The sequence below is a fragment of the Babylonia areolata genome, chromosome 22 (genome assembly GCF_041734735.1).
Source record: "Babylonia areolata isolate BAREFJ2019XMU chromosome 22, ASM4173473v1, whole genome shotgun sequence".
Taxonomy (NCBI): domain Eukaryota; kingdom Metazoa; phylum Mollusca; class Gastropoda; order Neogastropoda; family Buccinidae; genus Babylonia; species Babylonia areolata.
Window position 1 is genome coordinate 38315319 of NC_134897.1, and position 27500 is coordinate 38342818.

General features: G+C 41.0%; 1 protein-coding gene and 1 non-coding gene across 4 annotated transcripts; one reads left to right on the forward strand and one right to left on the reverse strand.

The window, feature by feature from the left end:
• The first annotated feature begins 358 nt into the window (after nucleotides 1-358).
• Nucleotides 359-26330, forward strand: LOC143297344 (uncharacterized). Of its 3 annotated transcripts, XM_076609640.1 has the most exons (6): nucleotides 359-507; nucleotides 3866-3941; nucleotides 6766-6866; nucleotides 15923-15950; nucleotides 22095-22392; nucleotides 23720-26330. In XM_076609640.1, the coding sequence occupies exons 4-6, from the start codon at nucleotides 15929-15931 to the stop codon at nucleotides 24465-24467; spliced, it is 1068 nt and encodes a 355-aa protein (XP_076465755.1). In that variant the 5' UTR covers nucleotides 359-507; nucleotides 3866-3941; nucleotides 6766-6866; nucleotides 15923-15928; the 3' UTR covers nucleotides 24468-26330. The 3 variants fall into 3 exon arrangements, with proteins under 3 accessions (XP_076465755.1, XP_076465757.1, XP_076465756.1); XM_076609642.1 differs by lacking the exon at nucleotides 15923-15950; XM_076609641.1 differs by lacking the exons at nucleotides 359-507; nucleotides 3866-3941 and adding an exon at nucleotides 6448-6533.
• A 614-nt stretch (nucleotides 26331-26944) lies between these two features.
• LOC143297549 (5S ribosomal RNA) lies at nucleotides 26945-27063 on the reverse strand. Its single transcript, XR_013057295.1, has one exon. It is a non-coding gene; the product is annotated as a 5S ribosomal RNA (ribosomal RNA).
• Nucleotides 27064-27500: the final 437 nt, after the last annotated feature.

A 27500-nucleotide genomic window follows, 5' to 3' on the forward strand; every position in this document is an offset into this window, starting at 1 on the left:
CGCGCTTCATATGTTTAATATTACATGTACTCGGGCCAAAAGACAAATTTATGTGCATTTGCAGACATTCAATTTGTAACTTTGGCGTGGATGGCAGGAGAGGCTTCAGAGTTTCAGACTTTGTTTATTCCCATTAACTCTTTTGAGTCATAGAGAAACAAAGAAACATGACAATAACAGGATGACGGCCACAGAGGAAGAGCGAAGATAATTCAAAAAGAAGAAACAAAAGGGGGAAAAATAAAATGAAATAAAATAAAATAAAATAAGCGCGTCGGAAAGTGTATCGAGGGGAGATAAGGGTCATCCAAAATTTGTATTTCGAATTTATGAGAATTACTTCCCTTGAAATTGAACAGATGGTCGACCTGTTTTCCATCAACAGGCTGTGTGTGCCTAATTAATTGATTTTGTCGTCTGTCACAATGCTAAATCGCTCGTGTATGGTGTCCGACTTAACTTCCGATAATCCAAGCAACAATGATGTTCTGATATGACAGGAAAAAGGTAGGCATTTTGACAGTGCAATGGTAAATTAAATGCACTCCCTTGGCACTTATGTTCGAATGCCAGTTAAATATTATTATTATTTTGTTGTTGTTTTTGTTGGATTGTTTTTTTTTTCTTTGCTGTCTTCCAGCTCGTGGGCACAGCAGACACGTTCGTTCTTTTGTATTCGTTTGGGTCATTATATTTACCGTAACCCTGCGTCTGGACAAGAGAGGGCGTACGCCGGAAACTACCGCAACGAAGACAGGTCGTTCTCAACAAACTCAGAGAGAGATAGAGAATCCAACACAAGACTAATTTTGTGAATAGAAGTTGAATACAATATGAATGATACAGGATGACTTATTGCATATAATACAGAGTTAAACACAAGCAAAGATTGAGTTTAGAATTCAGTAAAAATGGTCAAAATTTTGACCGTGAGTGTACAAGGAAGAAAACAACAACAACAAAAAAACAAACAAAAACAACAAACCCCCCCAACATACTGACAATAACAATATAGCATTTGATATACTCTTGCCTCTCTCAGTCCTAAGATCTGACTGTTTTGTTTAGTTAAAATCTAAATACATGGATCTGGCAGCTGTTGTGTTTCTGCCAAGCCTGCCCTTGTATGTTTTTACTGTTTGCGGGAGGAAGGTGGCAGAATGGTTAAGACGCACAGCTGCCAATACAGAGTCCGTGAGGGTGTGGGTTCGAATCCCGCTCTCGCCCTTTCTCCTAAGTTTGACTGGAAAATCAAACTGAGCGTCTGGTCTTTCGGATGAGACGATAAACCGAGGTCCCGTGTGCAGCACGCACTTGGCGCACTGAAAAAGAACCCATGGCAACGAGAGTGTTGTCCTCTGGCGAAATTACGTAAATTGAAATCCACTTTCATAGGTACACAAATATGTAAGCATGCACTCAAGGCCTGACTAAGCGCGTTGGGTTATGCTGCTGGTCAGGCATCTGCTCAACAGATGTGGTGTAGCGTGTATGGATTTGTCCGAACGCAGTGACGCCTCCTTGAGAAAGTGAAACTGAAACTGTCTGCGTTTGTTACTAGTGTCAGCAGAGATGTGTTTCTTATTCAAAAGCATTCTTGCATGCCGCTGGAATGGGAGTGAGTGGTGAAGGCAAGGAGTTCAAATGCCCAAAGAAACAGATGCAGGGTGGGGGGAGGGGAGGGAGGTTGGGGGGGGGGGGGGGGGGGGGGGGGGCAGTAGATTTTATCCTCACCAGAAAGCAAAGTTGCTCAGAAGGCTACCTGGCCTTGTCTTGTGAATACTTCATCACTCTTGCTGTTAAGTGGATTAAAGAAGTGCATCTCTCTGGCATGTCTTGTGAGAACCTTGCCAAAAAAGCGTGTAAGAAATGCGCCTCAGATGTAGTGTAGTGCATCTCTGTTATTTGTGGTCTTTGCACTTAAATTCAGGTGTAGGTCTGTTAAGGAAAGAATCCTGTATTAACCTCACACCCCTTAAATCAACTTCTGCACTTGCAAAACAGCCAAAGTGATTTATAAAGCAAAAATTTCCGCACCCTACACACCCCTTCTAAAAGAGTTGCACTGGTTACCCATAGAGGAAAGAATCAAATACAAAGCTTCCTGTCTCTGCTACCATGTCATATGTGGAACTGCGCCCCAATACCTCTCTGACATTTTACAAATCTGTGTACCCTCCCGTTCTCTTTGCTGTGCTGCTGATGATAGAACCTTCTATGTCCCAAATCACAAAAGAGAACAGCACAGTGGTCGAGCCTTTTCATCATCTGCTGTTTAAATATGGAACTCTTTGCCTTACCATATCCATCACAGCCCCGCAGTGCCTTCCTATAAATCTAACCTCAAGTCTTTCTGCTTCCAGCAGCATTTCCTCTGGACCCTCTTTCAATCATGAAAGTAGTTAGTTGATTATGTAGGTATATTTGAAACTCTGTGTTTTGTGTGCGTCCAATGTATGTAAGTATGGTTGGATGCATGCATGAATGTTTGTTTGTATGCATGTTTGTATTGTATGTACAAGTTTGTATGCGTATATATTATGTGTTTATTTTGTATGATTGTGTGTTGAGGACTGAGTGTGTCTGGTATGTGTATGTGTGTGGATTGTGAAGCACTTTGTGCAATGAGGAAAGCGCTGATAAATGTCCAGTTATTATTATTATTGTTATTATTATCATTATAGTTTAATAACATGATAAAACCTTATGAAAAGCATGAAACAACAGTTGGATAAAACAACTGATGGGTTAAAATTATATTGAAAGTGAAATTGTTTACAAGTACACATACATGTAGACATGATAAAAAAAAAAAACAAAAAAAAAAAAACACCTTCATGTTTCAGTATTAATATTACTGTTGAATTATAGCATATTCTGATATTGTTACTGAGACTGGTGAGAACCAGTAGGACATGATTTTCAAAATCTGATCAAGCTGAATCTTGATACCCAGTGTATCGCCATTGATGTCACATTTTGCCAAAAATAGTTTGCTTCCAATTCCATGTTCTAAATAATCTATTAGAACACTGATACACACACACACACACACACACACACACACACACACACATATATATATATATATATATATATATATATATATATATAATTATAAGTGCTTTATTTTGCTCTTTGTATTGTTTCTCCTGGTTGGTTAGTTCTTTGTTTTTAATTAAGCAGCATGTGACTTATTTTTGTCATCATTTGTGCAGTGGACAAGGAGTACGTTTTTGTTCGATGTTCTAAAACAGGCAGAGTCAAATGGCTTCTGCTGACTGTTTCTTTACTGTGTGTATTGTTCCAAAGCAGCCCTGTGTGGTGTTGTGCAAGCCCATGATTTGGGAGGATTTCAGTTCTCAGCCTTAAGAATACTGGATTTGAAGATTCTCTCTCTCTCTCTCTCTCTCTCTCTCTCTCTCTCTCTCTCTCTCTCTCTAACACTCACATATACACTTTTTTTTGTTTATTTTCCTTTTCTTTTCTTAACATATACTTTCAAGTTTTCTTTTTTGAACATATTATTCTTAAAATTGTTCCTTGCACAGTAAAGGAACCATTACTGTTCCAAAAATCTGGAATCTGTGTGGTAGAAAATATGGCCATATTAACAGCAGCAGAACTTACAATTTCACACTTGATGTTTTTTGTTTACAGTAATGCTGATGAATAGTAATTTACACCATGATAATTTATTAATTACGTTACAGTGAGTTTGAATTGAAATGTAGCACATGCACGTACAACTAATGAACTGATATAGAAATTGACACAGGTGGGTTAGCTGACCATTGTTGCTTTTGATTCATGATGGTCACTGTTGGTGTATTATTAGCACCCAGGGATTGTGGTTTGGTTTCAGGTGATGTGCATGGTTCTCATCCAGGAGTGGGCAGGATGAAGAACAGCTTTGCTTACCTCTAAAGGGGGTTCCACTGGTGGGTACTGTCTTATGACAACATTTCAATTCAAAGACGTGGAACAAGCTCCCTGATAACCTCCGTCATTCTGATTCCCTCACATCTTTTAAATCTCGTCTCAAAACTCACCTTTTCCCTCAGCAATAATTTCAGTTGTGGCAGGTCCACTTCCTTTTCGTTAGGTGTGCTTGACTATGTGTGTATACATATGTATGTGTACATAACTACATGCATGTATATGAATGTGTATTGTGTGTGCGTGTGTTTATGTAAGTTTGTGCCTGCCTATGTGTGCGTATGTGTTAGGGTAGCTGTTAGATACACATGTATGTTAAAATGTATGTATGCAGTGTGTGTGTGTGTGTGTGTGTGTGTGTGTGTGTGTGTGTGTGTGTGTGTGTGGTCACATTTTGGTGTGTGTATGTAACATAGATATAATGTTTTATGTTAACAAGAGCGTTTTTGTAAAGCACCTTGAGCAGATTTCTGGATAGTGTGCTATATAAGTATCCATTATTATTATTATTAACCATATTGAGAATTTAGGTTTGGTTCAGCACACTATTTGTATCAGTATTTCTTTTTATCACAACAGATTTCTCTGTGTGAAATTTGGGATGCTCTCCCCAGGGAGAGTGCATTGCTACACTACAGTGCCACCCTTTTTTTTTTCTTTTTTTTTCCTGCGTGCAGTTTTATTTGATTTTCCTATCATAGTGGATTTTTCTACAGAATTTTGCCAGGAACAACCCTTTTGTTGCCATGGGTTCTTTTACGTGTTCTAAGTGCATGCTGCACACAGGATCTCAGTTTATCGTCTCATCTGAATGACTAGCGTCCAGACCACCACTCAAGGTCTAGTGGAGGAGGAGAAATTATCGGCAGCCACTGATAATTTCTATGTGTCATTTGACCTGTTCACCACAAAATCAGTGGGTCATTTTCAGAATTAACCAGTCATGAAAAATTTCCCTTTCTTCCTCCAGCCCTTTGGCAATCGTCAATGCCCCTAACCACGCCACATTAACTCTTTTAAAGATTTTTATACACAGTCATGTGAAACGGGTTTGTGTGTGTGTGTGTGGGTTGGTCATTAATTTAATATCTGTTCACTAAAGTGATTTTAGACCCTCTCCACACCCCAAAAAAGTACATACAGTGTGTGTGTGTGTGCGTGTGTGTGTGTTTTGACTGCTGAAAGGAAATATTTCCTGTTCAAACATACATACATATATGTATGCAGTTACACTGGGCACTATTATGGGTCAGGGAACATTACCCTGAGACAGTCTGCACACGCATACACAAACACACTTACACTCTCTGTGCACACACACACACACACACACAAACACACACACACACAGAGGCTAACACATGTACCCATTCCTGATTTGATCCCTATTTCCCACCTGCTTATACACACAGAATTGCAAATTGTATTCAGATCAGTGCAGAACAGTTTCACAGGTTTCAGACAAAACAACACCAAGTTTCAAGGACATTTGCGCAGGTCCAGATGATAGCATTTTCTAACTTTCCACACTGCTTGCATGGTAGTCAAAACTTGTCAAATGAAAACAAAAAAGTGAAAGTAAGTTGTCAGTAAGTTCACAGTCACAGCGTTGATTTCCTGAAAATGGTTACCAAGTAAAACTTTAGATCTTTTTGCAGTCAGATTCTGTAGTAATGTACAGTGCACCAGGGAATCATCTGTAGTTTTGGCAAAAACAGAATACTCCAGGCTATGATGGAACAGATTTGTTGTGTTTGCTTTGTTGTCACTGATAATGGTTCATTCTGGCAAGATGTGTCAACAGTCACAGCTGTTGTGTTCTGTCCAACGTGTGCAGTTATCAGTATGCACAAGTGCATGGGCACTGAGTAGCTGTGTGGATGTTGTGCCTTCAGACTGACACCATGAAACAGATACTGTGGCACCATGAGACAGATACTGTGGTACCATGAGACAGATACTGTGGTACCATGAAACAGATACTGTGGCACCATGAGACAGATACTGTGGTAAAACAGTGCGGGCAACAAGAGTTTGTACCTCTGTGTGAACAAGCTCGCAAAGACGTTTGTGCACTTTGTCTGAGTTGAATATTATCAGCTCTCAGTCGTATCTTTCTCTATGTCATACATTCGTGCACGCCTTTATGCATGCACACATGCACACAAACACGTGCACTCATGCACACGCACACACACACACACACACACACACACACACACACATCACCACTAGCGTTGGATGATCTGGTGTCTAATGTGAAGGTCGACCCTATTCCATTTGTCATCTGACAAGGGTATACAACAGTCCATCAATATGTGTATTGATTATTAACACTGATCACATGTTCCTTCTTTATTGCTGCTCACGACATCACCACCACATGTGATGGACAGCAGAAACAAAGGACTTGACTATTGTATTGTCTTGCACTGTCTGATCTTGGATCGGCGAACATGTATCAGACAACTGTATTCAATATGAATCACTCCCAGAAGAATTTGATCCAGCTGATAATGGATTGCTGTCTGAACTCTAACATTTAGTTGCCAGACAAAGGCACTGAGACAGTGACCTGCAAGAAAAACTGTCAGGTTTGCCATTTTGTGATACCTCAGGAAACATGCAGTATTGATGCTGTCTCTAAGTACAGGAGAGATGGCTACCCAGTTAATTTATTCAATAGCTGTTGTGTTGGCAATCATATGTTGTGCCTCCTCATGTCTTGTGAAGAAGCTCCATAAGTGTTATAACGAGATTTTTTTTAAGTAGTAATAATGTCTTGAAACTTTGATCAAACACTTTTTGTTTTTTTGCTGTTTCCAGATGCAAAACAGGGGGTCTGGCTTGAACTGAGACCATAGTTGTTTGGGAAGGCATCTTTTCCAAGAATTTGTGAGAGACCTTTGAATGCCCAGCATTGACAAGTAAGTTTTTTTTTTTTATGGAGTACTGTCCTTTTTGTTTGTGGATCAGTGGTTTAGAACATGGAAGGATTGGTACTATTAGATATATGATTGATGCTGGTTCAGAGAATCTGAGATAAAAGAATGGTTTGTTATCCCCTCCCCCTCTAAAACAAAACGTAAGTGTTTAGAATAAGGTGTAAAATTAAAATGATAAAGAATGTGACATCATGGTAATAACATTTCAACTTGCATAAAATCAAGTTTTCATAATGTGTGGAATGAATGGCTAGATGTGCATATCAGTAGAAGGATGGGACATGGAATGATAGATGAGCAGGGCTTGGTGCTTTTTAGGTCAACTGTTGAATCCTTCCACGTCACCCAGTGCTGTATTTTGAAGCGTGAAGATCCCTGATATGTGGCCTAGGGTTGGATCCTGGAGTTTCAAGCTTGTTGTTCTTTTCTTCATAGTGATTCCCACATTCACTCATTTAGACTTAAGAGTGGATGTTTATATGTGTGTGTGTGTGTGTGTGTGTGTGTGTGTGTGTGTGTGTGTGTGTGTGTGTGTGTGTGTGTGTGTGTGTGTGTGTGACGCAGCACACAAAAATCTGGCTAAAGTCACAGCCAGCTATTCTTAGCTATGTGTGTGTGTGTGTGTGTGTGTGTGTATGCGTGTGCATGTGTGTGTGTGACACAGCACACAAAAACCTGGCTAAAGTCGCAGCCAGCTATTCTTAGCTGTGCACAAAAAGAAGCTGATAAGGGTCAAAATAATGAAAAATGAGATTTTCTGTAGTATTTTTTTAACATCCTCAGGTGCATGTGCTTTTGGTTCTGCTGCACACATTAGTCACCTTAGTTGAGTACAGAAAGCAAATATGAATTTTCCTGTGCTTTTTTCGTATAGGAATGTCAAACCTCTGTCTGTGACAATACCCAAGGGAAACTTGTTCTCCTCTGTAGATGCCTGACTCAAGTAGTCGGCTCCAACATTTAGTCTTCCGGGTATCACTCGAACGCTGAAGGAGTAGGACTGTAGCAATTAACTCCATCTCATTAGCTGTTGATTCATGACCTTGCCTGTCTGTAAATAACATAGAGGCTGGTGATCACTCTCGAGCATGAACTGTTGACTGAACAAGAATTGCTGGAATTTGTCTGTTGCCCACACCACTGCAAGGCGTTCCTTCTCAGTCGTAGAATAGTGACTCCTACATGCAAATGTGACGGGATGCAGTATGCCGTCCATCTCCTGCAGAAGCACCACCCCCCGATTATGGTGTGAGGCGTCAGTTCATAGGATGAACTGGCAGGACAGATCTGGCAACTGCAAAACAGGCCTAGAAACCAAACGATCCTTCAAGTTCAACATTTTGAAGGCATGATCACACTCTGGAGTCCAAACAACATTGTTGGGAGTACCTTTCCTGGTAAGGTCAGTCAGGGGAAGTGCTATGGCAGAGAAATTAGGAATGAACTTACGGTAGTAGCCTACCAGGCCAAGGAAGGCTGGGACTTGCGTCTTTGTCTCAGGAACAGGTGCTTTCATAACCTTCTCCACCCTGTCCATTTCCGGTAGGACCTGACCGTGCTGTACAACATGTCCAAGAAAACTTAGTTCCTCAAAACCAGTGAAGCACTTCTTCGGACGGACTGACAAGTTTGCTTCTTCCAATGGCTAGAAAACTGCCTATATAGTGGCCAGATGTTCTTCCCACGTTTCAGATGCAGTCATGATGTCGTCCATGAAGTTGTGTCTTTCAGACCTTTGGTTCCAGCATTGCTCTTATCATCCTCGAGAAAACTGCTGCTGCATTTCTCAAGCCAAAGGGCATCACAGTGAACTGGAACTGTCTGCTATAAGTAAAAGTGGTCGTAGGTCAGATGTCTTCTCTGGCCGGAATTTGACAGTAGCCTTTGCTGAGGTCCCACTTGCTAAAGAACCAGGCTTTCCCTTGGCAAGAAAAAAGATGCCCCAGGTCAGGCAAAGGTTCCGCATTGAAAACAGTGCGTTATTCAAACATCAATAGTCGACAGAACCGGATCTTCCAGTCTTTCTGTGGACAAGAACCACCAGTGCATTGTATGGAAAGGCAGCAGGCTCTATCACCTCAAGCTTCTTCATGGTTTCCACCTCTTGCTTGATGACCTCAACCTTGGCGTGGGGCAAAGGGTACTGTTTGACTCACACAGGCTTTACAGTCTGTACAGTTTAGTCAAACTCTGTCAAGGTCGTCCGTCAAGGAACATCCATGATGACATTTTTATGTTGATGAGCAATAATTAAAACTTGCTCCATCTGTTTCTTATTCAGACCTGAACCTGACGGGCGCAATAGTTGAGTGGTTAAAGTGTTAGACTTTCAATCTAGGTTTCCCGGGTTTGAATCTCAGTAACATGATCTGATTTCCTATCTCCCAGGTCAACTTATGTGTAGACCTGCTTGTGCCTGAACCCCCTTTGTGTGTATACCCAAGCAGAAGATCAAATACGCACGTTAAAGATAATGTTATACATGTCAGCATTTGGTGGGTTATGGAAACAAGAACATACCCAGCATGCACACACCCAAAACGGAGTATGGCTGCCATTTATGGCGGGGTAAAAAACAGTCACACACTTAAAAGTCCACTTGTGTACATGTGAATGTGGGAGTTGCAGCCCACGAACAAAGAAGAAGAAGAAGACCTGGACCAAAGTTCAAGTGGGCTACTGTTTCCTTGGCTACCAGATTAGGTAGAGGTAGAGGTAGCTCCCTGTCAGTGTAACTACTTGGCTCAGTCTCCTCCACGGCAGGGACAGCCACCATTGGAGTTTCACAAGAAGCTGAGTCCACCTGTCTTTCCACATATTGCTTCACCAGATTGGCATGGTACAATTTATGCTGCCCCTCCATTTGAATCTTATAGTCAGCTTCTCCCTTCTTCTCCAACACCTGGAAGGGACCCTGCCAGCACAGCTGTAATTTGTTATGTCTCTGGGGCAAAAGCAGCAGTACCTTGTCACCCGGGAAGAACACACGGTTCTGAGACTTCCTGTTAATGTCCCAGAGAAGCTGCAGCCAAATTCCTGTGTGCTAACTCACAGGTTTCCTCGATATGGTTCCTCAAGTATGCAACATACTCTGCAGGGGTGCGAACTTCCTCAGAAGTCTGTTCTGCTGTCCGCAGCTGACGCTAGACAGACAAAAGCTCAAATGGTGAGAACCCCAAACACTTGAGTCGCTTCCTGGTAAGCAAAAAGCAGTGCAGTGAAATACCGATCCCATTGCTTCAGTTTCTCCTGAGTAAGCTTCTGCAGTGTAGTCTTCAAAATGCCATTGTAACGCTCTACCAGTCCTTTTCCTTGAGCATAGTAAGGAGTTGTCAAACCCTAGATGGACAGCAGTCTGTCCATCTCTTTCATTACCTTACTCATGAACTGGGTTCCTCGATCAGTCAGAATCTCAGATGGCACACCAGCTCGAGTCCAGACCTCCGACAGTGCTTCAGCGACCTTGGTAGCTTTGATAGTCTTCAAAGGAATGGCCTCAGGGTAACAGGTGGTTTAATCCACAACCACTAAGATATAGCTGTTCCCTGACTCTGATGCTGGAGTAGTTGGCCCATCAAGGTCAACTGCCACATGCTCAAATGGAGTGTCAGTGAGAGGCATCTTCCCAAAGGGTACCCTCTGAGGTTTCTGTGAGACTTTATGGCACTGGTCACAGGATGAAACAAATTGGCGAACGTCAGCACACATACCAGGCCAGAAAAAACTGTTTCCAAATCCTGTCCAGAGTCTTCTTTCCTCCTTGATGACTCCCCATAGGTGGTTCATGAGCCAGTTTAATCATGCCCTGTTGGAGCTGTGCAGGGACCACAACCTGACTGTACTCAGTCTTCCCCTGACGGTACTCATGGTACAGAATATCCTTTCTCCACGTGAAGGACACCTCACCTGTACAACCAGAAAATCTAATAACCCTACAGTTGGCTGCCTCCTGTGAAGACTTCAATCCAGGATCACTTTTCTGGAGTTCGATATGGCATCAGGGTCTCCAGTCCTGAAGGAACGACTCGCAAAGCAGAAGGTTGCCTCTTCTCTGCTGCCTGAGCACGAGTAACGATGGAGATTTCCTTGAGTGGACCATACATGGCAGGATCTTTTCATCTTCTGACAAAACATGGTTTTCAACAATGAAATCAACCACTGGAGTCTCCATAACTAAAGCCTCAACCTGACCCATGAAAAACAGACTCTCAGTCCTGACCATAGCAATAGGATAATGCTGCATGATTTCTTTCTCAGCCATTGACACCTCGTTCTCTACCAGTGAGATGACAGTCAGAAATGAGGGACTTCTTCACAACACAGACATGAGACCCTGTGTCACATGGTCCCTATAGTGTCTTGCCTTCTATCACTACCAGACAGCGGGGATCATATTCTTGCTTTCTACACGGCGCACAGAGAATAGGCACCTGAACTAATTGCCTGACCCCCATCTCTTGACACTGTACTGCACCTGCTGATTTCCCTTTCCTGGGACAGTCTCTAGCCAAGTGCTTATATGACTGACAAATGAAACAGGTTTCACAAAGGAATTCCCAGAATTGCTCTTAGTTCCACCCACCTTGGACTTATCCTGTCCTTCAGAAGCATTCCCACCAGGACTTATGGCTGAAAAAACTCCCTGCCACAAGGAGCTGTGAAATAAACATCAGCTGATGCGACAGCTTCTTCCACAATCTGTGGCTGCCTCTCCATCACATAGGTGGCCATGTTAGCTTGCAAAGACTGCAGAACTTGTTGAAGGAGAAACTGTTTCAGATCAGGAATCTTGGATTGCTCACGCCACTGCTTTAAGTTATCCTCCAACCTGGTGCTAAAAGGCACAAAGGTTTGGTTATCCTTCCTCCTACAGTTCCCGAAACACCAACACTACGTCTCCGCATTGAACTGGAAACAAGCCAGAAGTTGGTCCTTCAACTTATCATAGTTACCTGCATCAGTGTCGCTCAGGTTGTTGTGCACATCCTCAGTCTTGCCAGTAAAACATGTGGAAGCTCGAGTCGCCCAGGTACTCTTCTTCCATCCATTTTTATAGAGTAGCAACATGTTCATATCTCTTTAACCAAGACGAAACGTCACCCTTACTCTCATCAAACTTCGGAAGGCATGGGCGAAATCTATGGTTGTCATCAACATCAGACTCTCCTTTCTGATCCTTGTCTGCGATGTTGCCAACCTTCTCCCTCTGCAGAACCTCAAACTGGAGGACATGCTCTTCGCACTGCTCTTGGTGTTGCTCCTCCTCCCATTCCAGCTTTTTCTCTCACAGCGTTCTCACTTCGAATACCGCAATCGATGTTTCGCCCTTAAAAAAGTCACTGCAGTAGTGTAGGGAGTAAGACAATTTCTTCCCACCCGAACATGCTGGGTTCGAATCTGCGCTTAGGGTTTTTTTAAAAATTTTATTTTATATTTTACCCAAAGCTTTATAATAACAAATACAGAACACAATTTAACAATTTGATTTTTTTTAAAGTGTATCACAAGTGAGTCTTGAAGGCCTTGCCGCTCTTGTTTTCTCTGGTTTTCAGTTTTTTCCTTTATCTTACATTTAATTCCTTCCTTCTGTCTGTATTCTCTTCCTTTCTTATCTCAGATGTTTGATATATTTTCAGCAGTTTAGCAATTTCATTGAACAATGGACTTCATTTACACTGTTATTTTTTTCCATCTATTGAGAACAGACTTCCAGGTTATGTCATCATCCCATATTGTTGTAGCCGCACACTCTCACGCGTGCATGCATGGATGCACAGGAGGAATTTTTGTTTAATGTCCCATCACACATATCGGTGATTGAAGACATTTTGTTAAAGTATTTATGAATACATTTGAGTATTATTGGTTAGAAGGGGTGGGAGATGTGAATGAATGGAGGGTTGGGGGAAACCGGGCAAATGAAGGTGAAATGTGGGTGAACTTTGAAAAAAAAAAAATCTAAATACAATAACTGGAAATTACTTAAAGGACTTCGTAAAAGAGAAGTCGTTAAACTGACAAGTGAAACAACTGATAATGAATGCAAAAAGTCAAACACATCAACGTTCTCAGTCACTTGTGAAGACACACTTTCGTGTACATAAGGATTCATCAAGCTACAGTCAAAAATTATATGCTAAATTGTCAGGTTACTAAAGCATATGCACTTGACATTAGAACAATACTTGGTTCGTAATGAATTTGATAATAGTCTGAGAGCTAAACTCAGAATTGGTCTGTGAATTGGACCAAAGTCTGAGAAAGTCAACTGATGAAGTTTTAGACTTGAATTCAAGCACCTATAAAAGTCTCTTTCTAGTATATTACTTATTTCCTTGTATGACAATGGGCAGTATACCTTGATACAATCTATATAATTCTTTGCTCCTCTTTTTGCTGCCCTGTCTGCTTGGTCGTTATAAAGGAATCCAGTATGGGATGGTATCCAACAAAAATCAGCATTTGTACTCTTCATAAATAGGGAGTGCAATAAATACCTAATTTCAAACAATAAATCTTCTCTTTGATTATTCTCAAAAAGGAGCAAGCTTTTTAAAACAGATTGAGAATCAACACAAAATAGGATATTACTTACTATGATTAGTATATCAATAAGAAGATTTAAAGCCATAAGGATGGCCACCAATTCATCACTAAAAATTGAATGTCCCTTACCTAGATAATATGATTTTTCTGTTTTTAGGTCAGGAATGACAAAAGCAGATCCTGCACTGCTATCATCCAGGACCGAGCCATTAGTGTAAACTTTTAAATGATAATCAAAATTTTCTTCTAATTCAGTTCTGACAGATGCTGCTATTATATGTGGAGATATCCTTTTGTTGTGTCAGAAGCACATATGTTGACGTTTGCTTTTGTTAACTCCCAGGGAGGGACAGGTGGCACCAGAACATGAGGTGCCATATCATGTAAATCAATGTCGGAAGAATTTAAAATATCTGACACCTATGTGCGAATGGTTTGTAGATTTGAATTATTTTGTGCATTTTTTGGAAAATCAATATCAGACCTAATATTTAATTCCTCAAAATCATCCACTGCTGTACATCTCACAATGTATTTAGCAGAACTTAATTTTCTGATTTCATCTAGTGGTAGAATACCCGCAAGCTTATAGGCTTCTGAGGTCTTAGTATGCACAGGTACCCCTAATGCCACTTTCACGGCTTTACTGTCAATTATTCGCAGCTTCTTCAGAAACGTCGGTGGAGCAGAAAGAAGATTTCTTGACCGTAGGTCAGTCTTGATCTTACGAGAGATGTCGCTAAATGTAAAAGAATTTTGGAGTCTTGTCCCCAAGGAGAGTGACTTACAATTTTTAAGAAATTTAAACTTTTAACTGCCTTAGTCACTATTGAATCAATGTGTTTCTTCCAGTTTAGTTTTGAAGTAAATAGGATCCCAAGAAATTTTATTTCCGACTTGAAGAATATTTCACGTCCTCCCCCCAAAAAATCGTGGTAGTTTATAACCATTATTAAAGAGGATCAAATGTGTTTTTTCTACAGAAAACTCAAAACCATTAGAGTGCATATGGCTACTCAGTCTATCGAGTTCACCCTGAAAATGTTTCAGTACATAATTGATGTAATGTAGGCTTGTCCTTTTCCTCAAGGATGTCTGAATCCATATGGCAATACCATCTGCATATTGAGCCAGCTTGGTAGATGATGAAAAACATGTGTGTAAATCATAAAGCATAATGTTGAACAACAGTGGAGAAATAATGCAACCCTGCGGGATTCCCATGTTTATAGGCCTAGAGGTTGATAAAATTACTCCCACTTTTGCCGCTATATATCTCCCACTTAAAAAGGATTTAACATAGTCATAAACATGACCCGACAGACCAATTTGTTTCAGCTTAGATAACAGTCTGCTATACCATACTCGGTCATAAGCTTTAGTAAGATCAAAGAAAGACGCAAGGATACTTTTTGCTTAGAAAACTGTTTTTTAATTTGGGTAGTGAGACGGGTCAGGTGATCAGTTGTAGATCTTCCTTTCCGGAATCCAGTTTGAGCTGACGGAATTATGTCATTTTTGTCACAAGTAATATACCATTCTAATATTTACAATTTTCTCCATGACTTTCCCAACGTGGGAGGTAACCGAAATAGGTCTATAGCTCGAAGCTTTTGTTTGAGGTTTACTCTGTTTTAATACAGGAGTTACAATGGAAGTTTTCCATACCTCAGGGATTTGTCTGCATTCCCAGCACTTTTGAAATAATGTATGTAATATAATTATCCAGTTTTCTGGCAAATGGTTTAACATGGTGTAAGATACTACATCCTTACCAACTGACACATTTTTGTTACTCAGCAAATGAATAGCGTTCTTTACCTCATGTAAAGTTATTGCCGAGTTGATTGTATTATCATTTTGTGGGGTAGGGTCTCTATATTTGTCACTGATTTCTTCATCCTCTCTTAATGTCTTTTGTCTATTTGTCAAACCATCCACACTACCTGTTTTAGAATACATACAAACAAATTCTTCAGCCTTCTCTTGAGGGGTCAGAAACTCTTTATCTTTCATTTTAATAGGATAGTCTTGCAGAACAATGCCTGATTTCATTTCTTTCACTTTGCCCCACACTTTTTTCATATCCTTATCAGGCTTATGGTCAGATACTTCATTCAAACAGAACTGTGACCAGTATTGTTTTTTTTCTTGGGCTATGACACTATTCGCCTTGATTTTTGTGAAACACATTTCTTTATGAGCGGCTTCTTTTACATCTTTGTCAGGTACTTTTCTGAGTCTTAACCATGTTAGGTATGCTAGTTTCTTTGCATTTACAGTCTCCGCACATGCATTATTCCACCAAACATTTCCAGAAAAAGTGTCACTCCTCTTTGAACCTTTTTTGGGGATTGCTATTTCAGCAGCTGCATGGATGCCCCTACACACACCTGTGGATATGTTCACATTTAGCATTAATACTTTTAGAATGTATACAAATTGTATAGGAATGTTTACCTGGAGTGATGTGAATGTTGTACTTGTGACAGCTGTTCATGATGCATTGGAGAGGCCGAGGTAAACCCTTTTCATAGTGCATGGTGTGGTACTAGTGTAGATGGCTTGGCATGTGATGTGTGGTTGGGAAGAAACTTGACTGTCCGTTCTAACTGAGAGAAATTTTTTTGCCGTACAGATCTTTTATTTTCATAAGTCAAGGCAGAAACATTTCACTCTATTGTTCAGCCCTAATGAAGAATGCCATCGCTTCTAACCCGGATGTATTATAACAACAAATGTGGTGATGGGGGTCCAATATTGAAGATTTCCTTACAGCTCAGCAATAAATACTCATACCCTAGATAGCTGACTGTATCAGTGTATGGTTTGTATTTGCCCCCTTTTCTTTTTGTTGAAGGACGATGATGCTTTTTTGTTTGTTTGTTTGTTTTGTTTTTGTTTTATTAAATGACAGCAATGACATCTATATCCTTGCTGAAGATAGTATTGAGATTTCTGCACTTGCTCCGTATTCTGTTTATCTGCAGTGTTATTTGCTTTCTTTTGTACATTTGGGATCGGGTGAATTATTTTTGTATTCTCATCATGACATCAGCCAGCTAACCTTCATGGACTTTAAGCGATGTGGTCCTTTTCAGCCTTTGCGGATTAATTTTTATCCTCATCAACCAAGACAGCATTGGTGCCATTAATTTTCAATACAGCTGTTATAGAACTATTCTTATCTTTATCAGTTATTACCTTTTATGGACTAATATTTATCCTCTTCTGTCAATACATTCTTTGTGGGTTGATTAAACTCACAGAATCTGTATTGACTGATGAAGATAGAATTGAATCAACAATCCAGTATTATTCACAAAGGTTGTATTGACTGATGTGGGTAATATAAAATCCAGAAAGGCTCTGCTGACATGAATATAAAATGAAATTCACAGTCCACAAAGGCTGTTTTGACCGATGAAGACAAAATGAAATCCACAACCCACAAAGGCTGTATTGATGGCTGGGGATAAAAGTAAATCCACAAAGACTGTATTGACTGAGGAATAACTGATAAACAAAGACATTATTGATGATGAGGATAAAGTTTAATCCAAAGTCTTTGTTTTTGAGAATAGTAAACTAGAAATGGTAGAACATAAAAGTAGTAGAACACTATTAAGGAAAAAAACAAACAAAAAAAGAACAACACACACACACACACACACACACACACACACACACACACACACAAAACAAAACAAAACAAAACAAAACAAAAAAAACAACAACAAAAAAAACAAAAAAAAAACAAACAAAACAAACAAACAAACCCAAACAAACATGAAGAAGGTACTTTGTCATACTTCCATATTTTCTCAAATTGCATGAGGACATTACTTGTATCAAAGGGGCATTAGTAACTCAAACTGAGTTGCCTGCCATTGTTTTGTTGTTTTCTGGTTGCTTTTTAGGTATGTACAGCAGTACTGCTTTGTTTGTCTGAGTATTTGACGTTAAACATCAGTGCAGAGAGACATTTGCTGCTACGTGTTTTCTCTTGGACATCAGGAAGACTGGTATCTTCAGTACCAAAGTCAAGATCTGTCTGTTCAGGAGCAGTATTCTCCGCACACTTAAGCATGGATCAGAGTTCTGGAAAGTCCACCAAAAGAATCACCCATAAACTTGGAACATTCCAGAAACATTGCATGTGCAGATTTCTGAAATTTTGGTTGTTGCCCAACACCTTCTGGAACATTGAACCCCAGAGCTGGACATCAGCATTTAGATCAAGTGTATGACGGGCGCAATAGCCGAGTGGTTAAAGCGTTGGACTGTCAATCTGAGGGTCCCAGGTTCGAATCACGGTGACGGCACCTGGTGGGTAAAGGGTGGAGATTTTTACGATCTCCCAGGTCAACGTATGTGCAGACCTGCTAGTGCCTGAACCCCCTTCATGTGTATATGCAAACAGAAGATCAAATACGCACGTTAAAGATCCTGTAATCCATGTCAGCGTTCGGTGGGTTATGGAAACAAGAACATACCCAGCATGGCTGCCTACATGGTGGGGTAAAAACGGTCATGCACGTAAAAGCCCACTCGTGTGCATACGAGTGAACGCAGAAGAAGAAGAAGAAGATCAAGTGTATAAGATAGCGCTCAGTAAGACACATCCTTGGAATAGAATGTTACCAGACACACTTTCTAGAGTGGCCCTTTGCTGGACACCAGTGTGAGGAAGACCAAGGAAGACAAGGCACAGGACAGTGGAGCCAGCTAAGACAGCACAAGACAGACAGATTCATACTGCTGTTATTTTACATCACCACTTGAACCACACAGTGAACATTAAAGAAAATCATGTTGGGGTAGATTGCATTTGTGTCTTGTTAATGATGTATTTATGTTGTGCTGTACTTTAACACTTGAATAAAAAAATCTTTGTAGCCTAAGGATGTTAACCTAATATCTTGATTTGTTCTGATATAAGATTGCATGATAAACCACAGAATGAAAAAACAAAACAATAGAAAAACAACAAGCAAAGAAAAACATTTTATTTATATTTGTTATTGTGGCAGAATAGTTTGTTTTTGTATTGTGTTTGAATTATAACACCCTTCCAAAAGAAAAAAAACTGTTGTGAGTTTTAGCATTTGAAGTGAAAAACATTGTAATGGGATATGCAAGCCATCATGTCCTGCACTTACGATATTGTATGATAAACGGGTGCTGATGTGTCCATTTTAATATTTTATTTTTGAAATATATACATGTTGTTGTGAAGAAGTGTGTTGTACTACGTCCTGGAGACATCTAAGGTGTCTTTGCATGGGGGCACTTATGTTGTGATGTGGTACATGTGATGGTGAAAAAACAGGGTTGCATGAAGATGAATTTTGTGTATCAAGGAAAAGCCATTTGGAATTATAATATCAGAGATTTAATGAATCATTAGACAGTATTTTTTATGCAGATGAGTTACATTAGATATGATAGATTCACAATTACCATTTATCATCAAAGAAAAATAATCCATTTGACTTATTGACAAACAAATAAAAACATGTAACACAAAAACCTGAATGAAAACAGTAAGATATTTTTGATGAGTCAGCACATAAGACATTCAAAATGATTCATGCAAGCTGTGTAGACTATGTCAGAGTGCAGCTGCAAATGTTATGTTCATAAAAGTGGCATAGGTTGGTCCATAAAAAAATATCAGAGAAATGAAAGGTATTTCATGTCAAAGGGTTTGTCCGTATTGTCATTGCTGTTGTTGTTTTGTTGATTTGTTCATACGATGGTATGGTTCAGTTCTAAACTTTCATTGATAAATGCTGTTGTTGTTTTTTTTTGTTTGTTTGCAGTGCAGATATTAAGTGCATTTGAAAGAGAATTTAAATGGATGACAATTTATAACAAAGTCTCTTGGTTTGTCACCTTTATGAATACTTATGATTAGGTCTTTTTGTGTTGTTAAAAAAAAAAAAAAAAAAAAAAATCTTTGTATATTTTATTTCAAGAACTGGGCATTTTGTTCCCTTATTACAATTTTAATAAAACTTGACCAGCAAACTGGAGTGAAATATGTTGCATGGGGTTAGTTACTGATCCAGGTAGTTCATGTATTTGAAGTAAAAGCTGTTGAAAGTGGAATGCAGTTAAAGTTAAGTTCATATATCCATGTGCAGAAGGTTTCAGTTGTGTGTCATGAAAGTGTTGCACCAGTAATGATGGCTGCATCTGATGATCCCACTTTTCTTATCAGTTATGATTTTCCAAGCCTAATCTCATGCCTGACCTCTGTGCTTGACCTCCACATCTTACCTTGCCAAACCAATATACCTGATCTTGCCAAACTCCATGCTTTATAAAACCGCAATGCCTGACCTCTGAGTCTGTGTCTGACCTACACGTCTGACCTCCTTGCCTGACCTCCATGTCTGACCTCCTTGCCCCACCTCCTTGCCTGACCTCCATGTCTGACCTCCTTGCCCCACCTCCATGCCTGACCTCCATGTTTGACCTCCTTGCCCCACCTCCATGTTTGACCTCCATGCCTGACCTCCATGTATGACCTCCTTGCCCCATCTCCATGTTTCACCTCCGTGCCTGACCTCCATGTTTGAACTTGCCTCACCTCCATGCCTGACCTCCATGTCTGACCTCCATGTTTGACCTTGCCCCACCTCCATGTTTGACCTCCATGCCTGACCTCCATGTCTGACCTCCATGCTTGACCTCTGTCTAGACTCCATGCCTGATGTTGAGTAACCTTGTCTTACTACCATGCCTGACTTCATATTGACTGACCTTTTCTGATCTCCATGCCTGACCATGAGTGAGATCCATGTCTGACCTGGCCTGACCTTGCCCAACCTTCATGCCTGACCTCTAGGCCTAACCTTCATGCCTTATCTCCAAGGCTTATCCAGTCTTTCTCTTTGGGATGTTGGTTTCTGTGGCCAAGATCTGTATTTTTCCATGCAGTCCTGTGACCTGTGTTTCCATAGTGTTTTTCCACAGCTGTCCACATGACTGTTGGTATTCTGACGTTCAGTTACTCTGATGACCAATTTTAATGGCACTGTCACCTGTGTAATCTAGGGGGACATTCATCACAACGTATGCACTGAAAAACTTGACGACTTTTGTTGTTGTTGTCTGAGAAAGAACTATCAATAGGGTGCTGCAGAGCCAGACTGAGTGAGCGTCCCACCACAAATGGGGATCACCACCACCACATCCCTGCGAAAACAGTCCCCCACGATGCTGGAGAAACTCTCCATAAACATGAATGGGGGGGGAAGGGGGGGAGGGGGGGGGGGAGGGGAATCAAACTGAAATCACGACGAGAGCAGGGGATGAAAGCCATAGAATTTAGGACAATCTATTTTCTATATTTGATGATGAGTATGATGAAGATGATGCTGTGGAGGTCCATTTAGGGCTGGATCTGTATACTTTGCACTTTCTTTCATATTATGTGCCAACACCAGCCAGGCTTGAGAGATACAGGCACTGCAGTGTTGGCCAGAAAATCTTAGCAGCACTCCCAAAGATGCGTCTGTGAAGTAGATGACCCTTGACTATGTGGTTAGTCTTTCTACTGGAGCCTACAGTGTACTCATCTTTGAATAGGAGTTGGTTACAGGCCAAAACCCTCCACAGGGTGGAATGCCCTCCAGTCATTGATCAGTAATTGACCACTTTCAGACTCTGTCAAGGTGGATGGTATGTATGTTGGATTTTTCAGCCCCTGATTGGCTTTTACCCAGAGTTGAGTGTGCTATGAGCTCAGATTGGAAAACCGGTGCCACAGTGGTCCATTGTCATCCACTTCATTGATGTGTCTTTGAGAGTTACTTAAATTTCTTAACTAACACCCCAGGTGCCTGAATGGATTTTTATGGCAGCAGCGGCAAGAATGAAGAAAAAAAAAAAAACATTCATGAAATTATGCAGCCTTTCATACCTTGTTTTCATTGGGACCTTTCTTTCAAATTCCCCTGCACTTATGCACCTGTGGTGAATTCATATTTAAGTATTTGGGTGTCAGCAGATTCATAGTTATTGTTTTTGCATGGGTGGTGTGGGATGTGGTGACAGGTTTCATTCCAGGGAGGTGCTCACTCAGTCTGCCTCTACAACAATAATAATTGTTGTCAGCAGTAGGGGGTTTATCAGGTAGTTTCCTGCATATATATTGAATCAGAAGAGGCACAGCTGGGTATCAGTGACATGACTCAGCAACATAGCAGAATCTCCTCCTGTAGGTGGTCTTCAGCCTTTTTTGCTTTTTGGTCAAAAGGAAGATAGATAAATATACACATCATGTGGAAACAACTTGGTGATTAGATTATATGTCAAGTACTTTAACATACTGAAACATATAATTCCTATCATCAGATGAAAAAAGCATGAAAAAAACTTGTGTCACAGCACAGCTGCAGTCCCATAAAAGAAGCAGTGTCCCCACAAACAAGTATGTCCTTGCAATGCTGGATGAACTCCATATCACTCTCACATGCACACTCACAAAGCTTAAAACAGACCTCTGCTGCTACTGCTCCTTCTTCTTCTCCCTCAACTCTGCAAAGAGTCATTGGGATGCCGTACAGAAGCACTGTTCACCAGATTCCTCCAGGCACTACTGCTACTGCTACCAGGTGAAAAAGAATCAGAACAGATCTCCTTGCTGTGCAGTGTACCGCCTGAGATTCCTGTGCTGCGGCAAGAGGGTGTGGGAGCTGCGCTCCAGCCTCCTGACCCTCCTCCTGGGCTGCTGTGTGCTGGTGCTGCTGCACTTCCTCATCATGAATGAGACTGTGGACCAGGGGGTGTACTTTGCCTCCCTGCCCCTGCCAGAGGACCCTGGCCTGGCCCCGCTGGGTGTCATGGCCGTGGAGGAGCTGCCCAATTCAGGGTCCTCCCGGTTGCCCCGTCGGATCCACCAGACTTGGAAGACGGAGCAGATTCCTCACAGCATGATAGCTTGGATTAAGTGAGTGCTTTGGATTGGGTGGTGGTGGTGGTGTGTGCAGTGTGTGAAAGTGTGTGCGCGGAGGGTGCAGTAGGGACTGCATTAACATGGGAAACCTTGAAAGGACTTGAGGATTGTTGCTGTTTGGGGTGGTTTTGTTTTTGGTTAGTTTTTAATGCAGAAATTCTTGGTAAGTTTGAAGTAACCTCTGTTTCTGGAGGTTTTGTCATTACTTTACTCAAGTTCTGATTGTGATTTTCATTCAGAATATTTGTCAGTTACCAATATCACTGTCATAATCAAACTGTTTTTTCAGTTTTATTGAAAAATTGGTGATAGTCATTTAAAAATAAAAAAAAATTAAAAAAAGAAAGAAGAAAAGACTGCTGAAAAAAAACTTTCTTTGTACTCCTTTGTCTTCAGAGAGTTTGTTTTTGAGTCCACATGAAAAGTAACCTTCCAAGATGTTGGTGGATAGTACAGTTGGAACAGTCATCAGCCTCACTCTCATCCCGGCCTATCTGGACCCAGTGGCAAGACATAGTGGAGATGGCAGGAGATAGGTCGGGATGCAGGAGATGGCCAGCAGTGTTCTGCATGTGTTTCACCGCGCCCTTTTAATGCTTCACAGCACATTGCCTTTCTGCCTGTTGAACCAGTGATGGTTTCTTCTGTGCAGTCCGCCGAATCCAGGCTTCACACTCTAGGTAGACAAGCCCTAAATGGTGGGGGTCCACAGCAGTTCTTGAGGCATGCTCACAAGTCTCCCAACCCATTATTTAGAATCCTCATCCGCCATTGCAGCCGTTTGGAGATGTCTGCTCTTCCATCAGCTCTACTGTTAGGATTACCTCTTCGTATTTGACCCATACAGAGGGGCTGGTTCATGGGAGCCAGAGTGTATCCATACAGAGGTGGGCCATGCGCGCCGCACGTTATGTATAGGGGGCCAGCCACCTCCCTTAATAGACATCTTTGATGATGTGCCAAATCTGGTGGAGACTTTCCCTCTCCAGATCAGATTTTCATTTTGGGTTTACTCCCCACTTGCAGCAGGGCAGGTGGTACTGGGTTACATGGTTACCAGAAGCAGAGAAGAGCATCTGACCTGACAACAGTGGACCCAGGTGGATCTCTGGTAGACATCTCCCTCTCCCATGAAGATCTGTTGTAGACCCTCACCCACGTCCCCATAGGTGTACCATATACCCTATCTGTCTTGTAGATCTATTGTAGACACCCTGCATCCCTTCCTTGGCTCTTTGTAGACCTGTATCTTAGGCCCCACCCACTCTCTATATGAACACGCTCAAAACAGTGCTTGTGATGCAGTATGTTTTATCGCCAGATCTTGGACAAAGAACCACCCAGACTGGGAATACTGGCTGTGGACGGACAGCAGTGCTCGTCAGTTGATTAAAGAAAGGTTCCCCAACTTACTGCATGTCTACGATGCTTATCCGAACAATATCCAGCGAGCAGATGCCTTGCGCTACGTGGTGCTGCATGAGTTTGGTGGTGTGTATGCTGATCTGGACATGGAGAGTCTGAAGCCGCTGGATCCCTTGACGTTCCGCTACTCCTGTTTTGTCGGGCAGGAGCCCTACGTCCATCCCATCATGGACACCAACACACAGACCCTGGTCATCAACGCTTTCATGGCCTGCCAGCAGAAACACCCTTTTCTGAAGATGGTGGTCGACACGCTACCTGACTTTGCCCACATGTGGTCATTTCTGGACAGCACGGGTCCCCACTTTCTCTCCTATGTCTTTCAGAAATACACACGAGATCACCCTCAATACCCGCCAGAACATGTCAATGGAACTTACCTGGCACCAGCAGAGTACTTCTACCCAAACATTGATCCAGAAAAATTTGGTTATGTTTACAAGAAGTGTGCAGACTATAACACTCTTAGCGCCCTGCAGAGGAGGGCGTGTCACAGTCTGAAGAGGAGCCGGCCAGAAGCAGAAAGACGGTTGCTGGCATTCACTGATCATCACTGGATTCATACCTATCTCTCGGTCAAAGTGTCCTTACGCAAACCAGTGCCCATTCAGGACGTTGTTCCTGATGTGAAAATATACTCATAGGTGGAAGAGAAAAAGGTGCTGCATCATATCATTTTTTTGTCAATGAATAATGAAAACAAAACAGTGCAGAACAGATCATGTAGAACCAATTTTTTTGTTACAGTCTTGACGTGTTTTGTTGTTACTAATAAGCATCCTTTGGGTTATTTTCTAGCTTTACTTATTCAATAAACATGATGAAAATGATTGTATGACAGTCAGTGCTTGAGTGGTGCTAATTTTATGAAGCCATGTATTTCATTTTTTTGTAATCTGATGTACTTCTGGTGTACCAGTCATATTTTTTATACACCTTGTGCCGGTTTATTATTTTACAAACATTCCAAATTTTTTTTTTTTCAAGTGGGTAACTGCTCTGCTCTGAACTGATCAGAAAGAGGGCAGATTTGTCAATCTAAACTGTTAGACAGTAAACTGTAAGTATCTAAAGGCTTTGCCCCATGGTTTGATTTACTTAAAATGTTGTTAGTGCTCAGTCTTCAGAAACCAGTACCATAGCTCTTGCCCTCAAAATGTTGATGTTGGGCATTGTCAGAAGCTCACGTGTTCAGTTCACATTATTCACTAATTACCTTCAAACATACATACACATTTTCACTATCTCAGTCTTCAGTCTTAACAAAACTTGAAATTCCCCCTCTTTGTTTTTTATTTAGCTAATACAATTTTACACAATATTTACAGCTTTTATTCTGGTTTTATCACTTTCCTCCCCATTAGGGATCGGGTTGGTGATCACACACCTTACCTCCTCACATAGAAAATACTGGAACTTACACAGTTAATGGTGATCACACACCTTACCTCCTCACATAGAAAATACTGGAACTTACACAGTTAATGGTGATCACACATTTTACCTCCTCACATAGAAAATACTGTAACTTCACACAGTTAATGGTGATCACACACCTTACCTCCTCACATGGAATATACTGGAACTTACACAGTTAATGGTGATCACACACCTTACCTCCTCACATGGAAAATATTGGAACTTCACACAGTTAATTGTGATCACACACCTTACCTCCTCACATATAGAATACTGGAACTTACACATTTAATGGTGATCACACACCTTACCTCCTCACATGGAAAATACTGTAACTTCACATAGTTAAGGGTGATCACACACCTTACCTCCTCACATGGAAAATACTGGAACTTACACAGTTAATGGTGATCACACACCTTACCTCCTCACATGGAAAATATTGGAACTTCACACAGTTAATGGTGATCACACACCTTACCTCCTCACATATAGAATACTGGAACTTCACACAGTTAATGGTGATCACACACCTTACCTCCTCACATAGAAAATACTGGAACTTACACAGTTAATGGTGATCACACACCTTACCTCCTCACATAGAAAATACTGGAACTTACACAGTTAATGGTGATCACACACCTTACCTCCTGACATAGAATATACTGGAACTTACACAGTTAATGGTGATCACACACCTTACCTCCTCACATATAGAATACTGGAACTCCACATAGTTAATGGTGATCACACACCTCAGCTCCTCACATATAAAATACTGGAACTTCACATGGTTAATGGTGATCACGCACCTGTCACACAAAATGACAGATTGTGTGTCACAAAAAAAACAAACATTGTAAAACATTACCTGATAGGCATGTTCATGATTATTTGAAGTAAATTGTTCAAAAAGGCAAATCTTACCTTTCAGTGAGGATGGATTTAAAGGTTTTGACCTTCTAGTTCTAGTGACAAAAATGGGGATGGAAGTGATTCGGCCTTCATTACAAGCACTAGTTTTTAATCTCTTTCGCCTGCAGTATTTCATGTGATGAAGGCAGTCTTAATAATGATAATAATAATGGTATTTATATAGCGCTGAATCTTGTGCAGAGACAAATCAAAGCGCTTTCGCACCAGTCATTCACACGCATGCATAACTCTAAAACTGTAGAAACTAAAGACAAGGAAGAGGCAGGCAAAGGAGGCTATTTTGGGAAGAGGTGGGTTTTAAGGCCAGACTTGAAAGAGCTGAGTGTGGAGACTTGACGAAGCGAAAGAGGAAGTTCATTCCAATTGCAAGGTCCAGAGACAGAAAGTCTTGCAGTTAAAGGGAATTAATGTTGCTCATAATCTTCAGTCATTTACTCATACCAGTCGACCTCCATTGCACTGAAACTAAGTGCACTGACAGGCAGTATTCCCAGTCAAATGGACGATCTGTTAGCCATAAGTTTTGTTTATATTTTTTTTTTAATTTGTTAGAAAAAAAAAGTGACAGCAGAGAACTTTCATAGAGCCCTTATCTAGTATATCTATGATCTGGACTTGAAATCAGTTGCACAGTTTCAGTTTCAGTAGCTCAGGGAGGCGTCACTGCATTCGGACAAATCCATATATGCTACACCACATCTGCCAAGCAGATGCCTGACCAGCAGCGTAACCCAACGCGCTTAGTCAGGCCTTGAGAAAGGAATGCCAACAGCACCCGGTGTTCCCAGGCGGTCACCCATCCAAGTACTAACCGGGCCCGACATTGCTTAACTTTGGTGATTGGACGAGAACCAGTGTTTTCAACGTGGTATGGCTGTTGGCCATTGCACAGAACTGCCAGAGTCAATGTGTTAGTATTGTTCAGCTAAAAAAAAACCTAACCAACTATTGTCCTGTGAACAATTGAAAAGTTATTTGTTTCTTCACATACGTAGGGGTGTACTAAGCTGTGGCAACAGATATTGTGATTTTTAGGTGTTGTTTTGTGTTAACAGCAAAGCCTGAGTTTTCAAAAAAGATATTTATACGATTATTTCTGTTAGTTTTTTTTAAATTATTTTCATTCATAAGTGCATGAATTAGAATGCTGGCTACAAATGAAGGGCATAATTGAACACATTTGGAATGAGTGAAACATTATTGAAGTGAATAACTCGTTTCGCACCAAATAATATGTGATCGTGTTTCCTAATTTGGAGAACAGTTTAATGCAGCAGATTCAGAAGAAAAGAGTAACTGTGTAAGTTCCAGTATTTTCT